The sequence below is a fragment of the Amblyomma americanum genome, chromosome 1 (assembly GCF_052857255.1).
Source record: "Amblyomma americanum isolate KBUSLIRL-KWMA chromosome 1, ASM5285725v1, whole genome shotgun sequence".
Taxonomy (NCBI): domain Eukaryota; kingdom Metazoa; phylum Arthropoda; class Arachnida; order Ixodida; family Ixodidae; genus Amblyomma; species Amblyomma americanum.
In genome coordinates this window covers 219,126,858-219,144,710 of record NC_135497.1, presented here as the reverse complement: position 1 = coordinate 219,144,710, position 17,853 = coordinate 219,126,858, and the positions used below count along the sequence as shown (strand labels likewise).

Sequence of the window (17,853 nt, the reverse complement as noted above, 5' to 3'; positions counted from 1 at the left end):
TAACGTAAGTACGTTACCCGTTACAGTTCCGAATTGGTAACAAGTACGTTACTAAGTTACCGAAAAAAGTAACCCGTTACCGGTAACGCCGTTACTTGTAACGCGTTACCGACAACACTGCTAATAACTGATAAGTCGTCGCTTGCGAGTTGTATGTTCATCCGGCAGATGGAGCAGCCTCTGAGACCGCCTGCTTGGCTCGCGTCTGCAAAAACTGTACTCGTAGCCGAAAGCAGTTTCTCGATAATCCCACCAAATACTGGCAATAATATCCTACCTTTTGAGCGGTGTTTGCTCTCGATTAGGCTAGTATTTTTCGCACAGGAATTTTTTTCAAATCCGGCACATAAAAACGTGTCTTTCTCTATCCTCTCTTTCTGTCCCCTCACCTCTTTCATTTCATTTCTTCATTCTGCCTGCTATACTTTATTTCCGCTGCCCCAGCTCAGGTGCTTAGTATCGAATGCAGATGCTGGGGCTAGCAAAAATATTTTCCTTTTTATTATTATTTTAATAAAAGCCACTTACTACTACTACGCCAGCCCTTGTTTAACACCCGATGCAAATGGCAAGCCACATAGCCAAATCCAAATCCAGATTGGCCGCAGCGGTTACAGTGAATTAGAGGAACCGTTCATTGCACAGCATTCGTAGTTAGGACAGTTGGTTTGGTGCCGATTTTAATTATGTGTAGTTCGTGCGTTTGTAACAAGTACTGTTAAAGAGCTCTAGCTGTTAGCGCCCGGCACCGCCTGGACTATTTCGTTCCTGTGCCGTCTCCTTTTCTCTTGCAATGCGTCATAGGTACCGTGAACCACGCAGGAATCGAAGACAGCGCTAGTAACATCGCTGTTGTAAACAAATTTCTCGTGCTGTGGAAACGTGGTGGAAACTGTCGTCACCTGGCCAAAAGGTGCAGAGGTGCAGGCAGAACTGTGGTGCGAGTGTGGATCGCTAGCTCTTGTCATGTCTTCGCAAGATGTTTACACCATTCCAAATCTCGCCAAAGAGCCAGACAGTTTCTTCACTTACAGCGATGCACTGCGGTTACGGAAAACGCCCGTTGTTATTGACAATGGTAAGTGGTTCAGATTTTATTTAAAATTTACGTTTGTTAATTACTTCTCTGCTCCTTCGACTTCAGGTTCTTATGAGTGCAGAGTTGGCTGGGCTTCTGATGAAGCACCGCGTATGGTATTTAAGAACATCACAGCTAAACAAAGGGGCAAGAAGGCAAGTACACGGAGTTTATAATTTACGAGCTATTAAATAGCGTTCAACAAGAACGTTTGCCATTTGTTTTTTTCTTCTTTTTTTAAGCAGGAAAGTGAAGTGCAAGTTGGAAATGACATAATGAACATCGAGGCTGTTCGTTGGCTCCTGAAGACCCAGTTTGATCGAAATGTCGTTACGCACTTTGACATACAGGTTCGCTTTTATTGACAAAAAAAAAAGTTGCCAAACTGCATTTGGAACTGATTGGTTCTAGATACGTTTCTGGAACTTCCTGTCCTTTTGACGAGGATCTTTCTCTTGTTGTTGCAGGAACATATTTTTGACCATATATTCAGCCACCTTGGCATTTCCACTGAAAATAGGGTGGATCACCCTATTGTGATGACAGAAGTTGTCGGCAATCCTAATTACTACCGCCAGAGTGAGTACATTGTGGGTGTTGCGAGTTGATCAGGGTTGCAGTGACTGCAATATGGGTGCTAACTGACTTGCAGATATGTCAGAACTACTCTTTGAACATTACCATGTGCCCCAAGTACTCTACGGTATTGATGCACTGTTCAGCCTGCACCATAACTGCTCCAAGAAAGCTGGTAACTATGTATTTCACTCCTCTACACTTTTTGTTTTTTTTGTCAGGCCCCTTCTGTGCCACTGTGCACAGGGAGGGTATAGATGGCATGCACCTGGCGTCACAAACGCCATGATGGTGAACCATGCATAACTTCCACAGTGCATGCTGAGCAGGGGTTGGTAAGTGGATTATAGAAACGGGCTAGGTTCCTGCTGTGCTCCTGGTTCACCAACATCGCGGCTACTTTGGTATCGGTGCAAGCTATCTATTGAAGGATACAACTGATGAACTTTTACTCATTTCCATTTCTGAGTATTGAATAGTAAGAAGGAATATTTTCTTGCTTTAAATAAATACAATTAATAAACTATGTCTCTTAAATTTTGTTTTTTTCTGCAGAGAATGCATTGGTCCTGTCTTTTGGGCACCACACAACGCACATCATCCCAGTTCTGAATTGTCAAATTGATATCGAGAACTGTAAAAGGATAAGTCTTGGTGGAAACAACATAACGGCGTACTTGCAGCGGCTGCTGCAACTGAAGCATCCACATCTGACAGCTGCGGTTACATTGAGCAGAACAGAGGTAATTAGCCCTGTTTACAGTAGAAATAGCGCATTATGAGATGGCAGCTTGGGCTTGCAGGGTGTATGACAACTTAGAGGAAAACCTGCGACTGTAGATAACGAATTCAATTTGAAAGGAGCTCAGAAATGCCCCAATGGGCTAAATATGCATTTAAGGTATGATGCCACTCTTGGAAAATATTTATTTTATAGAATAAAATTCCTGTTGCTGTTTTGAATTATCAGGCATACCATGTTGATGTCATCAATGGGTGTAAGGCTTCAAAAAAATGTTTTGTAATTTTTTAAACATGATGTCTTGCTTTAAAAAGTGTTAATTTTGCCTCTTATGCCAACAATGATAACTCGCAAACCAATGTACACAATAATGGTTTGGCATTTATGCAGGTCTACCTACAAGATGTGTAATGAATTAAAGGGCAAGTGAAGAGGTTCTAGAATTTGACAAGTTTAAGGGGGTCGATTGTGTGAAACTGGCAAGTAAACCATGCATAGTATTTTTGTGCTAGGGTTTGAAATGGTGACGTAATCGCAGAATAAAGCGGCATCATCGTTCAGGCTTCTCTGCAGTGCTCAGCTACGGGCAGAGGCCGCAGTGATGACATCACATAGGGCAGCACTGCGTTTCCAGCTAAGAAACTGTTGTTTCAAGGAAGCAAACCGCCGCCGCTGAAGGCGAAGCCCACGCAGCATTGTTTGGCAGTGTTGGAAAACACACTGCAGCTCGTGGGCAAAGGCAGCGGACGTATGAAATTTTGGCAACAATGATGTCATCATGAGTTTCTCCGCACTTCTCCAATGTAGTGAGAAGAAGCCTTACTGTTATTGCGTTTTTAATCGGCGATTACGTCACTATTTTAAATGCCAGTGCAAAACTACTTGACATGCTTTACCTAGAAGCTTCATAGATTTGATTTGTTGAAAAGACCTCAAATTCTCAGAAAACCATTTCACCTTCCTTTTAAACTGAAGAGTCTGTGATGATTTTGCGGGCAGTTATTGCAACAAAAAAAAAACAAAACTGTACACAAAAACTGGCTTTCCGCAAGCGTGGATGTTGAGATAACAGGCCACAACATAAATTCGAGAGAAAATTGACATATTTCTTGGATTTCCAGCTTCGGTGTAATTTTGCTCTCGGTGAAGATTGTGTTGGTAGGATTCAGCATGATGTACTGTCCTCACCATTTTGGTCCTCTCAGCTGGTACTAGGCCTTACTTTAGCAAGAGCACATATTCTTGCAGCGCCTTTTTAGCCTTTTGTTCTGTCAAGTATGCAGGAAATACAGTATACTAATGGATTTAATGCAGCCCTTTACTAGCTGAAGGCATGTAAAGGCACAGCATGTTCATATTTAACGATGTCCTATAATTGACGATATTATTCTAGAGGTAACCAGTCCGTGTGGCTGATTTAGTACTCGTGTTTACTTTTTTTGAGAGTCTCTCGAAGCGAGTGCCATGTGGCTTGGGTAGGCATAACCACACATGCATTCATCAGATTTGCATGAATGTAGCATATACTATTCTTTCATAAAATTGGGCTAGCCAGAACTCTCAGCATGTGCTGTTCGGGAAGGCCTTGATCATTGCATTTCTGTGTAGTTTTTTGTGTCTTCATAGAATACTGAAGACAGAGCTAAGGCTAAGGTGCAGGAAAGCTAATGCTTGGAATTTTAACCTGAGCCTAATCAGTGTACTTGGGCCATGGAGCATGTGGCCTCAGTGTTGAATGTGACAAAGGCTGTTTTGTGATTCCTCAAGTACACAGGACTTATTGCTCTCTGCAGATAGTCATGTGTATGTGTATGTGTGTGACTAAATTATTTTATTACTAAATGTTTAATAATCCTCATCTTGAGTAGCCTGTTAGGTGCATTATCGGGCTAGTATCTACAGCCATCATTTAAGAGTGCTTCTTAAGACAGAGCTGATGTGGCTGGCTTACACTTTGCACTTGATTGTGATAGAGCTTAAGCTGTCACTGCATTGCAAATAGTGATTGAACTGGATTGTTCTTGAGCTATGATAGGCTACATTGTCATTGCTTTGTTAGTACTTCTCTGCTAAAGGTCCAAATAGTTAACTGAAACGTTCAAAGGCAGCTTTTTCTAAGCCAAGAATGACAAAAAAAATGGCTTTGTGTTTAGTGTAGTGTATGTATACTGGTGAGCAACTCTGTCAAAATGTGTTTACTAAATATTTGGCATTTCTTCATCATTATTGCATCTGCTTGAAAAGAAGGCTTTTAAAAGTGCTTTCTTCTGGACATACACTCTGCCCCTGACTGCTTCAATCCGATTATTGTTTTAGCCCACCCCTCATATAGTGCCTGTGGGAGCCTTTGAGATACTAAGAAAAAAATAAATGGCTTGGTTTTATGGTGTTTAATGTCCCAAAGTGACGAAGGCTATGAGGTACGCTGTAGTGAAGGGCTCTGGATAATTTAGACCACCTGGGCTTCTTTAACATGCACTGACATCGCACAGCACACAGACTCTAGCATTTTGCCTCGGTCGCAGCCGGGATCGATCCTGTGTCTTTCAGGTCAGCAGCTGAGCACCATAACCACTGAGCCACCGTGGCAAGAAATAAATAAATAGATAAATATATATTTATATATTATAATGAAGTGGACAATGAATATAGCACAGCAAATGTTTATCACCGCATGCAAGATAGACAGTTTTCATGGTAGTTACACACGTCATTTAACGGCCATTGTATGAACATAAAGGTTTATCATGAAAGTGACCTCTGAGCAGCGACAAACACCAAAATAATTCTCTCTTGTTACTCACTCTTTTGTCAAATGCTTGTGTTGAGTAGTATCATGCTTTCTACTTGGGTAGCCTTCATCTGTGCTGGAGTTGTGCATGTTAAACCATCTGAGGTAGGCTAAGATTGTCTACTGAACTAGTGCGTTTCTCATGTCTCTGGCTGCTGTGTTGGGATGCAAAAAGCTTGGGTACTTTCAAGTTGCTGAACAAGTTTTAACTAACACGTGGACATGCTTGCAGCATTTAATGCATCAACACTGCTATGTTGCGGAGAATTATATGGAAGAACTGAAAAAGTGGGCAGATGTTGATTACTTTAATGAGCACTGTCAGCTGGTCCAACTTCCATACAACACGGTGAGAAATTTTTGTTTCATATTTCTTGCAGCAGTGTGTTGATGATGATAATGATTGTCGTTCAAGCAATGTTTCTTTATAGTGCCCTGGAACAACCAAAGCCTTTATGCCAGTGCACTTTGGAAGGAAAAGCATGTAACAAAAGAATGAATAGGATAAATGCAGTAAGAAAATATAGCGCTAGACAACTGAGAACAGAAAGCCGCAGCTCACAGTATTACAGTGAGGAGGTTAATTAAGGTCACAGGCAATGCAGATGCAAAATTTACACAGATTAAAGGAGTGTAAGAGGAAAAGCAAAGTTAATAGGTACAGGAATGGACTCAAGAAAAGGTGCAGCAACCGTGACGAACAACAAAGGTATAAGGAAGCTAAGTTATTAAAGTGAAATTCCTGCAGCAACTCAGTCACGAATTTTTCCCTCCCTTGTCGATGTTGTTGGATCCAGATGTTGACGTGGAGTGGTAGAGGGTGGGTCTCGTGAGTGAGCCGGGGGACGCACTTCGCGACTGGTGAGTTTCAGACAGGTGTGCAGGTCTTCTGACATTGGCACTTGGAAGGCTTTCCTCAAAAAGTTATTTATTACAATATCTACAGAACTGATTTACATATGCCGAAAGATTTCGGCCTCTTCGATTTAACTAAAAACAAAACTTCAAACTCCCACGACTCCGGACCACCGTTGGCCACCACACCACACGGCCAACCTGTCCGGCCGCTGCTCAAGGAACTAGCGTCTCCAACTCCGTGGCCCCGGGACAACCACCGGCTACACACACGACCGATCTGTCCGGCTGCCACACACCAACCTCCTGCGCTCTCCTTCGCGCGTACCCATCTCGTTGAATTCCCGCCAGAACTACATCCTTAGCCAATACACAATCCTCCCGCCAGAACTTACTCTTTAGCAGCCAATAGGTGGCTTTTCCGCCACCTTTCAGACGCGAGATGTCATGACGCAAGATGTCACAGCGCAAAAGAAAAGCACACAATATCAAACACATGCCTCACAACGCAAAAGAAAAGCACACAATATCGAACACACGCCTTGCTGCAAGCTGTACTGGCTTACTAGAAGATGCTACAATGAGAGGAGAGAAACACAATTTACAACACACGCGTCGCTGTTAGCCGCTTTGGCTGGCTAGCAAGAAGGTTAAGGAAAAAAAACATACAGCACCGGTCCACCCGAGCCGTCTTGTCGGCATCATCTGTTTCAGACCGACCGACTTCCAAAAACAAGCCATTCCTCACTCGCTTAGGCCTTGGCCGAGGAACCCGAAACTCGCACGCGGCGCTGTTTTGAGAGTCTTTCCTCTTTGTCGGCGTGTTCCCTTGCTCCCCTTCGGCAGCACTCCTCACGCTTTACCATGACGTACGTTAGCTGGTTCGTGACAAACTCCATGGGTGAAAAAGGCTACGGAACAAATGGAAGATGTTCTAGGTCTGTGGCATGCACTTGGGTTCCGACCACTTCTCAGATAGATCGCAAAAACAAGCAAAATAAAACTTTATATATCCATTTTTGCAACTGTAAAGTGTGGTGCTACTGCGGTCATGTAGCATGCCTAGAAAATGAAAGTTTGGGCACGTAACAGAGGGTGAGGTGAGAGAAAAGGCAGGGGCAAGTTCACTGTTGCTTGGCAAAGCTGCCATCTTGGAAACCAAAACTGGAACTTGTTGCAGTGCAGAAAGAGTCAAGTAAAGTAATTTTAGTTTATGATAATAATTTGCACCACTGCAGTATGTCTTCCAGGAAATGTGCAAGGCAAAGCAGAATTTCCATGACAGGTACTGACTGGATGGTTGTCAGAAATGAGGAGCATTAGTATTTTAATATGTGCTTGCATTTTTCACTCTAAATGCTATATCCTGGTTTAGTAATGGTTTGAGATTCTGAGTAAATCTTATATTCCTGTCACATCACATGGCACTTTTAAAAGACCTTTCCAGTAAAGGTGGCTATGCTCCCCTTTATCCATCAAATGACACAGCACTCGTCGGGGCTATGAGGTTCCGTACTCACTTCCCACGCAAAATTCCTGGGTTTGAATCTGACCCGTGGAACTTTTTTGTAGGATTTTTTTTCTGTTCGTGTGACGCAGAAGGACCATATAGGGGGTCCACACACACATCGCTGAAATCGCTCACTGCGGCCAACAATGCTCGGGCATTAAAAAGGGTGCCCACAAGACGAATGCTGAACAGGAAAAGGGGAAGCCAAACCAAACACATGCACACATCAGCACACACATCACATACAAAGTGCACTTTGAACCATAGAGTGTGATGAAAAAGCTGTGCTGCCTGTGGCAAGTTATTGCGTATATTTGCACATTTGTGTCAGGCAGGCATATATCCCATCAACTAAACTGCTCTTTCTTCATCAACTTGCCGCTGTGTCTCAATGCAAATGACATTTATTGGCTGAACCCAAGGACTATGGATCAAATCTAAGCTGCAGTGGCCACATTTCGATTATTTAAACACACCTTTATGCTGTATGATGCCAGTGTGTGTTACAGAGCTGCGGGGGGTCTGAATTAATCCGGAGCCTTCCACTATGGCATCTCTCATATCCTGTGTGCAGCTTCGGGATGTTAAACCCCACATACCATACCATACCATACCATACCTTTCTTTGCCCAGTACCACAGACATTTCACTGATATAATTATCACTTTAATTTTGAACAGAGTGGAACCATGTTAATACATAGCCACCGAGGTGTAGTTACAAACTGAATAGTTATGACTAATCTTCCATTCTATTTCAACTGAATCTTGTGTATTAGTCGGTCATTTAAGCATGACAGCTTACCATGTGCACAGTGGCTAATGCACATTATTTTTACTTTTTGTTCTGGGCAAGTTGCATAGTGCCTACCTGATTGGCAGTGCAGCAAGTGTAAGCTGTGCTGCAGAATATTTTCCATCATTCTGCAAAGCACAGTTAATGCAGAGAACAGCTTTTGTGCTGTTGATTCTTGAAGTGCTGATGTTTATACAGCAAGGAGATGTGTGAAAGCTAAAATGCTAGTGGAGGTCTATCACCGCCAGTGCTATTGCAGTTACCACCTACAAACCAGCCCAGCATGCAGCCCAATTTATCGCAGTTAATGCGCATCCACATAGTATTTTCCTTTCCCATTGCTGGGCGGTGACTTGTGTGGAGTGAACTGAAAGTGTTACTTAAACGGGGTAGAATGTGGCCTGTTATGGATCTACACTCTCACTGATGATTGATGACAATTGGTGTCCACATGGAAGACTATGATTTGTGACCAGTGATTCGTGGAGCCTCTTGAGGAGGGGGTATGTTGATGTGCCTCTTCTGCATTGCTCCACAAAAGCTGTCACAAATGTGTTGGCTGCGAACAGTATTTAGAGCCTTCAAGATGCTGGGGAGAGAGAGAAAAACTTTATTGTTGGAGAGGAAGTCGGGGCATGCCCCTGGGTCTCCGCACGACCCCACTGCACTCAAGTGTTTATGTCCCTAAGGTCCATAACATTGGTTTATACGAAATGTTGTGGTGTGCAAAATTGCCCTGTTGTATTATAAGGAATGCTAGTTTGGACAGACAAGGAGTCACTTCAGTTACTAATTGTGATAGTGTTGTGCAGGCATGTGCAGCGACGGGACATTTAGCATATAACTGTAAGAAGCACCTTATTTGTGCACTCTTGACATTTATGGAGAGAAACATCAGCATCTTCAGAACCCTGTTTGCATGGGAAATTCCTCAGGCTCTTTGTATATATGACCAAATTAATGCAGAGTCGTTATAGTGATAAATGAGCAGCTGTATTGATGGAATGCCGTATTTACTCTATTCTAACGCACACCTTTTTTCCAGAAAAAATCGTCTAAAAATGACCTGCGCAATAGTACGAAAATGAAACTACTGCAGCAGCAAATAGGATATTGCTGCATTAGTTTCATTTTCGCACTTGATTCTAATGCACATGTCATTTTCAAATGATTTTTTCCCTAAAAAAAAAAGGTGCACATTAGAATCGAGTAAATATAGTATATGGTGGGCATGCATGTGAGAAAATGTGCTATGACTGAGATGGATAGCAGAGCTTTTCATTAATATTTAATGCAGCTGGTGCTTTAGTTATCTTTATTGTTCTTTACTAGTAGCAAATTTCAGTTGCAATGTTGCATTAATTTTATGTGCCTGCTTATTTTTGTCCCATCATCCTTGTACTGCTTAGTGTCCTGCATGGGGGGAATGCACGTTTTGTGACATATGAGCAGTACTGCCATTCAGTGCAGCTGCATGCCTTCTGAATTTTCTGAGCTGCTGGTTTTTCTGAAGCTTTTTAGGCATAACTTAAGTGTCATCATCGTTCGAGTCATCCTTCTAGTAAACATAGTGCACTTTGGAAATATGATGTCGGTGTACTGATAAAGGGACATTCATAATAAGTATAGATTTCCTAGTCACTGCACGGTCTGTTTTAGTGTCATCATTCTTGTGTGAGCCTAATGCAGAAGTCAGATAAAAGATTCTTCTTGAGAATACTTGAACCCTGAAGTGGGATTCCTTGTCACTCATAGTGTGGCAGGCTATGGGAGGTAGACATGGTTCTGTGAAATTATGCATAGCCATGCATCCTCAGCAAGTATCCTGGAATTAATGGGTGCACTGCATGGACAACACGGGAGGAGGACAGTCTGGACCATGCGATTCAAAGCTGCTTGCTCAGGGAGCACAACAGCTAAGATTTTTAATTGATTCGGTATTCCGTAAACTTTTGGCTCCAGTGGTACGTGGGGATTTTCAGGGTCTTTAAGTAGCTGTTTCAAGCATAATTTTGGTGCAGTAAATAACTGAACAAGTTTAGAAGTTCCTGTTTGCCTATGCTGACCTTTGAGACATATTATGACTGGCCTGTTAATGGTAGCTGGGGTTTTATGGACATCCCTGCTATGAGGAGCAGTGCTCATGATGTACTAAGCTCTCTCTGTACTGATGTCATTGCTTGCTCTTTATAATTGTGTACAACGACAATGCATGAATCACATGATGAGATGTGCCCGTTGTTACACTTTGGATGTGTGACTGAAAGGGTGCCTCTATAGTTCAACTTGCTTTCTATTTTTTCTTTTTTGCAGACCTCTAGTGGTGCCATTGGCTCTGGGGTTGGGAAAATGGACATCTGTTTCAACATTGTGAAGCGAGTACAGGAGTCCATAGCAAAGAAGAAACAGGATACTGTTAGTGGAAACTGACTGCTCATAATCTGAATGCCTTCTTTGCCATGACCACACTGCAAGTACTTTCTACATCTCACCTTTTTCTTATTTTACAGCTAGCAGATGATGAAGAAAAACTGCAGCAGCTGATTAACATCCAGGAGCTGCTTGAATTTGAAGATGAGGCAACATTTCAGGTCAGAAGTGTGCTTGAGGTGTACTGGCAGCAGAAGCTTACAGGCATGTGAGTGCTGATTAAACTGCGCCACCATGCCATCAGGTGTCATATGCCTACTGTCCCTTACCCATGCTCTGTGCATATGCATGTGCATGTGCATTGTGCATTTGTCACCCCTTGGATGAACTCCTAGTGTCCTGAATGAGAGGTGAAAAAAAGGTTTGGTCCGAACTGGTGTGGTGGCTGCGTTTTGATGTATGCGAAACGTTAAAAATGGCCATGTGCTTTGATCTTGGGGTGTACCGCAAGTATTCAGCATATTCCGGAGCCTCCCTTCGTAGCTCACAGTGTTGCTTTGGCACTTGTGCCCAGGGTGTGGTTTTTGAGTACAAGTATATGGTGGATGGCTCAGCAGTGTGCAGTGTTTTATGCCTCCACATACCGGACCTCTTGCTGCTAATAGTGCATGGGGCTGCTTACCATCATTGCTTAGAGTTTATGTATTTCGGCACTATATTGTACTGAACCACTGACAACTGACTGAGACATGTTATGTGGGTGTGGTAAAAATTACGATTTTGCCTCGTATTGATTGGGTTGAGCATGACATTTCTGGTTGGTTGACGGATTTCAGTTTGGCATGCAAAATCGTGTAAAGCTAAATGAACCAACATTATGCAGTGACAGTGCAGTACAATTGATGCCTGACACCTTATGACCACTTGTGAGAATGCCTTACCTAGCTTTGTTTAATACACTCACTGTGTCGTGGATCACCGGTGGGTCACACAGAGCCATCTGGAATAGTTTTGACCACCTGGGGATCTTTAATGTGTACTGACATCGCACATCACATGGGCACATTTTGCTTTATGCCTCCATTGCAACACATCTTCCACGGATGGGCCCACGACCTCAGTCAGGAGCAGTAGCCGAGCGCCCTACTTTTGAGCCATCACGGCAGGTTAGACTTCTGAAAAGCAGTAGTATCTGTTTATAATGCTGCCATAGTGTTTCTGTCGACAGTGGAGGTGGTCCTGAGATGGAAGAGCCCTCCAAATTACCTGCCTATGCTGAAGCATCTTGTAGTGGGGTGCTTGAACCATTTTTAGCTATCTTTGACCCTTTGATGTAAACAAGTGTTTCAGCATGCTGCTGTAATGCATTACATCTGCATTTGTAAGAAGGTTTAAACCATGAATTTGGTATTACTGCATGGCAAGATGTTTGTGCAGTGCAGCCTAACTGTGCACTACGGTAGCCAATTTTGAAAGTGAATGTACAGACGTAGAATGATCCTCTGCAGTGCATCTACAAAATCGTTTATATAACTATAGGACATGTTACTGCTGGATACTTAGAGTGTAAAGGAATCTTAAAATCTTTCTACCTGCACATCTGCTATGCAAGCGAAGACATAGCCAGGAACTACATTTTACTGCATACTTCCTTCAGCTTCAGCAGTACTGCATGGAGCAGGTGGGATGGGATACAGTAAGCCTGATATTATGTGAAAATTGAGTTCATTGACAAGTCTGGTCACATAATAGTGATAGAGAAGAAGAGGATGGGGCACTATTTTTACTATATTAGTTGTATAGTCCTTGGTCCAGGTGTGTGCGCGTGCGTGCGTGCAGGCATGCGTGTGAGAGAGAGGGAGATGGGAGGGCGATCATTGTAAAAGCAAAATGTACAACCAATAAAACAGATTTATGTCATATCATATGGTATGATTGTCTGTGCCATTTGTTTTTCTTCCCAGTTTCTCTCATGCCGTGGTTTCTGTGCAACTTAATTATTTTGTTCATTTTTTGTAGAGAACCTTGCAAGAGTTAGGATTCTCTAGCATCGAAGAGCTCAGTTTGGTGATAAATGAGCTACAACGACAAGTTCAACAAGTGAAGAATTCATTGGCCAGCGGTAATGCAGCAGACCCTGACCTAATGGTTAGTTTGTTGTGTTTCCTTATCAAAATTGCTTATTATCACATTTGTGCTAAAGATTGTGTTTGTGCAAATGCATGCACCTGTTATTGTTTTTCTTTATCAGTACCCTTTAAATGGACAAGATATGCTGTGACTCAAAATAGGCTTACATTTTTGTAAAAATATATGAAAGAAAGTTTAATGTATTGGGTTTTTAATATGTGTCAGCTTGACTGCACTGTTTCAAGTCAAGCAATGTTTATACTATGCAGTTAACAAGCATCTCGGAAACAACTATTGCAATAATTCCCATTTTTGTGGTCCTGCTCTGTCTGATGATCATGCACCATTTATGGGCAGTCCTGCCAATTTGGCTGTGGTCATGGCATGGGATTTTGTGCTGTTTAAGAGAAATCACCTGGTGTTTTTTTTTTGGCTAGTATTTAATTGATGTTGGCTTTCTTTTGTTGTCAGGAACTGTTTTGTGTTTTTATCCCTGATGAGCATAAAGTTCGCAAAATTATGCCTTTTTTTTTGCTTTAGAAAGCCACAGGCAACTCATGACAGCACTGGGATGTTACTGTGGCAAAAAGCCATGCATTCCCAACACACCTTGGCTTTATTTTTTGAGCTTGCTTCTCAAACCTGCTTGGCAACATTGGGCCTGTGAAGTATGTACAGAAGTTCAGAAAAGCATGTCTTCAAGAGTAAGCAAGTACAATATCTGAAGCTCTGAAAAGAATGGCTACAGGAGACAATGCTGCAAACACGCCTGGGATGACCGGTATGGGTGGACAGTCAACTACACAGTGCGTGGCAAACGGAGATGAAATATACGGCATCTTTCTGTGAGGGGTAGTGTTCGTTATGGTCAGCAGTTTCCAGCAAGGAAAGAGCGGAGTGTTTCTTTTGAACATTAAGTTTAGTCATCCGAGTACTGTAAAGGACTGTAGACACTTTTAATCCGCCACTACTAGGGCTTCTACTCTGCCGAAAAGCCGTTGTCTGTTTGTCTGTCCGAAGCCTGCTTCTGGTGGGTGGCTCACCTGTTACAGTGGGTAGGTGGCAACCTTCCCACTGTTGTCCCGTTGTCTGTTTCTCCATCTGTCTGGTACCTCCACAACCTGGCGTGCTGCTCCTGATATGTGTTGTGATTATTGCATTACATGCAAATGGTGGCTGTCATACAGCAAAGAGGTAACAAACCAAAGCATGAGCTGTTTAATTCGTGAACTTGTGCCCCCAAAACAAAGACTGAAAGTTGGTAGAAGGGGTAATGGCAATTATGTCTGGCATTTGAAGAAGTGCCTTATGGTTAGCTTGTGTTTACTTTCATCACTGTGCGACTTTTGTACTGAATGGTGAGTGGAGTCCATGCTAGAGAGAGGTTGGTCAGAAGGCCCTTGATAATCACAAAGTGAACAAGGAAGGGAAAACCTCAGGGTGCTTGCCAACGTTTCAACAGGTGGACTTTTCTTCGTCTGGGCAAAGAGTTCGTCATTGGCGGGTTTTAAATAGTCCCATCCCTTCGAGGAGGAAGGCCCGTTGAGGGGGAGGAGGTGTGAAGTGGGAATGGCATTAGGATGGGAAGGGTGAATCTTGTCCTGGCATAATGGCTGCTGAAGTTGATTAACTGGTTGACCTGCAAAACTGTGAAATAAAAAAGCCAGCGCAGAAAGGAGTCCAGGGGTATGCAGTGTGGAGAGATAGTGGGCATGGGCTTGAAAAGCTGCGTGTCTAGCTGCTACAGGTGGCTTGGTATGACTGGCTGTAGCTTGGTATGAAAAACCTGGACAAGGGATTAGTCAGCATGGCAGAACAAAATACAGGGAAAAAATATGATAAAAGAGAAAACAGAGAAAGCATGAAAGGAAGGGGGGGTGATGGAAAGGAATGTGAAGGACAAGTGTTCCTGAGAACTGATGGCAAGAGAAGCAGGGCACATGGTAAAGATGAAATTGAAGAAAGAAGAGAGAGAAAAAAAATTGTCATTGAGGGGGTAAAGGATGGGTCAAGGCGGACGGGTACGGTGAAAGAAACGATTGAGCGGCGGTATGTAGGCCCGGTAAATCCTCTGATCATGTGCAAGACGTGTTTAAGGAATTGTGCCAGTGCCGGTATGTACCTGAGAGATCCTAAGTTTCCTTTGGATATATTAATCCCTGCTAGTTGTAAGGTTTTAAATTTGTGGATTAGGAATGCCTCACTGCATTTTCCGTCCATTGCAGATTTGAAAGCCTGATTGAAGAATGAACAGTTTAAGCTCATCGAAGTTGTGACCGCGTTGATTAAAATGCTCCGCCACTGCCTTCTGTAGGTTCCTTGCTGTGTCAGCTTGACGACCATTTAGTCTGGCGCTCATTGGTTGCCCGGTTTCTCGGATATATTGTTTTTGACAAGAGGGGCATGGAAGCGTGTAGATAACATTGGACAACATGCAGTTAAAGCTACTCTTTATATCGAAGCTGAAATCGCTTGGTGTACTTCTAACAGTAGTGTCGCTTTGTAAATGTTTGCATGTCTTGCATCTAGGTCGAAAGCATGGGCTTACTGTCGGCCGGGGTTTCTTATCAAGCCTAGCATGTACTAGGATGTCTTTCAGGTTTGTGTTGTGTCTGTATGTTACCTTTGGTGCGTCGGGAAATATTTTCTTGAAACAATCGTTGCCAGCTAAAATAGGGTGGTATTTCTGCAAAATATTGTTTATGTTCGGAAAGCCGTTCTAGTATTTTGTTATAAGTGCAGGAGGGCACTCACTGTAGCTTTTTTTTGTTTTTTAAGTACCTCGCCTCGTTTCAGAGTGCTTGCTCATTGGAAAGCATTATTAAGGGAGTTCTGTGGATGGTTCCTACCATTTAGGGTGTTTTTTAGTTAGTGTAGGTGTTCCAGTTAGTCGTCATCGTCGGAACATATTCTTCTCAGGCGCGATGCCTGTCCTACAAATATGCTTTGCTTACAGTGTCTTGGATGATGGCTAGTAAAATCCAAGTATTGCTGTCGGTCTGTAGGTTTCCTGTACTGTGTGGATTGTCAGTAGTGTCGAGATAATTGACCTGCGTTATAGAGTAATGAACGGTAAATTTTATGCTAGAGTGGGACGAATGAAGATGTGTGGTGAATGTCTTTAGGGTCTCACATCCATGTTTCCATGTCATAAAAATGTTGTCTATGTAGCACAGGTATATGAAGGATTTTTCTGAAAATTAATTTAGAAGTTTAAACTCCAGGAGCCCCATAAAAATGTTTGCATAAGTCGGTGCGAGGGAAGTGCCCATACTTGTTCCAAATACTTGAAGGTAATAAAAAGAATCAAACTCAACGTAACTGAGCGTGAGTACCAAGTGAAGTAGCGAGAGATACACTTCAGTTTCACGTGGGTGTGGATTTTGAGTGAGTGCATTGGAGAGTGCGTTGATCCCTTCATGCATGGAAATATTTGTGTACAAAGCGTCGACGTCAAGTGTAACCAGTATGCTATCCACTGGTATAATGGCTGTGTCATTAAGTGACTCTATTATTCATAGAATGTGCATTGTATCCTGGACAAAAGAAGGGAGGAGGGTTGGAATGTCTGCAAGGTGGTTAGCGAAAAGAGTCATCAAAAACGGCAGTGCCTGGCCACATTTTTGCTGTCAAACTTCTCATTCACATTCATGATTATGAAGGGATTCGGTGTGCATAAAATGCTCAAACTGGAAATCCTCAACCTGGTTCGGCGCCATCAGGTTCGTCCTAGGATCCGTGTCTAAGTGCACTGCGGCGGCGTTAGAGCTGCTCTTGAGCACCCACAGCTGCTTCGAACAGTCCAACGCATTGGATCGTTGCGCCATGCAGAAGCAGAGATCAGGATCAGTGAAGGCGTGCTGTGCATTCGCCACAAGTTCTGGCAGCTTGCGGGACTTGTTAAAACAGAGCTTGTCTTCATTCTCGGCACACTGGCAGACTTATTATCCTGGTAACTGATAATGCAATCAGACTACAACTTCTTAAATTCGTCAAACAAACAAGCAGGACTCTTCTACTTACATCCTAAAATCTTTAAGGTTTTAGCAGAAGACTTGTTTACAGCAGATATCCTAGGCAGGCCTACCATTTCGAACAATAACATTCCTACAGAGAACTTGTCAACATACAGACACAACACAAACCTGAAAGACATCCTAGTATACGCTAGCCTTGATAAGAAACCCCGGCCGACAGTAAGCCCATGCTCTCGACCTAGATGCAAGACATGCAAACATTTACAAAGTGACACTACCGTTAGAAGTACGCCAAGCGACTTCTGCTTCGATATAAAGAGTAGCTTTAACTGCACGTCGTCCAATGTTATCTACACGCTTCCATGCCCCTCTTGTCAGAAACAACATATCCGAGAAACCGGGCAACCAATGAGCGCCAGGCTATATGGTCGTCAAGCTGACACTGCAAGGAACTGACAGAAGACAGTGGTGGAACATTTTAATCAACGCGGTCACAACTTCGATGAGCTTAAACTGTTCATTCTTCAATCAGGCTTTCAAATCTGCAATGGACAGAAAATACAGTGAGGCATTCCTAATCCACAAATTTAAAACCTTACAACTAGCAGGGATTAACATATCCAGAGGAAACTTAGAATATCTCAGGTACAGTCCGGCACTGGAGTAATTCTTTAAACAAGTGTTGCACATGGTCAGAGCATTTACCAGCACTTCATACTGCTGGTCAATCATTTCTTTCACCTTGCCCTTCTGCCCTGGTCAGAGCATTTACCAGCACTTCATACTGCCGCTCAATCGTTCCTTTCACCCTGCCCTTCTGCCCTGACCGGTCCTTTACCCTCTCAGTGACAATTTTTATTTTTTTCTCTCTACTTTGTTCAATTTCATCTTTACCTTGTGCCTTGCTTCTCTTGCCATCACTTCTCAGGAAGACTTGTCTTTCGCATTCCTTTCCACCACTCCCCTTTCCTTTCATGCTTTCTCTTTTTTCTCATTTTCCTTTATTATATTTTTTTCAAGGTATTTTGT

The 17,853-nt window shown here is 42.9% G+C and overlaps 1 protein-coding gene across 1 annotated transcript in view; it reads left to right on the top strand.

Annotated features, from left to right (window-relative positions):
• The first annotated feature begins 399 nt into the window (after positions 1–399).
• Positions 400–17,853, top strand: part of Arp5 (Actin-related protein 5) — a 32,558-nt gene continuing 15,104 nt past the window's right edge. Inside the window, exons 1-10 of the mRNA XM_077648496.1 lie at positions 400–1,078; positions 1,145–1,233; positions 1,324–1,428; positions 1,546–1,657; positions 1,731–1,829; positions 2,210–2,397; positions 5,420–5,536; positions 10,661–10,762; positions 10,858–10,938; positions 12,737–12,865. Coding sequence (XP_077504622.1) covers positions 967–1,078; positions 1,145–1,233; positions 1,324–1,428; positions 1,546–1,657; positions 1,731–1,829; positions 2,210–2,397; positions 5,420–5,536; positions 10,661–10,762; positions 10,858–10,938; positions 12,737–12,865 — 1,134 coding nt within the window. The 5' untranslated portion in view covers positions 400–966. The remainder of the gene's footprint in view (positions 1,079–1,144; positions 1,234–1,323; positions 1,429–1,545; positions 1,658–1,730; positions 1,830–2,209; positions 2,398–5,419; positions 5,537–10,660; positions 10,763–10,857; positions 10,939–12,736; positions 12,866–17,853) is intronic.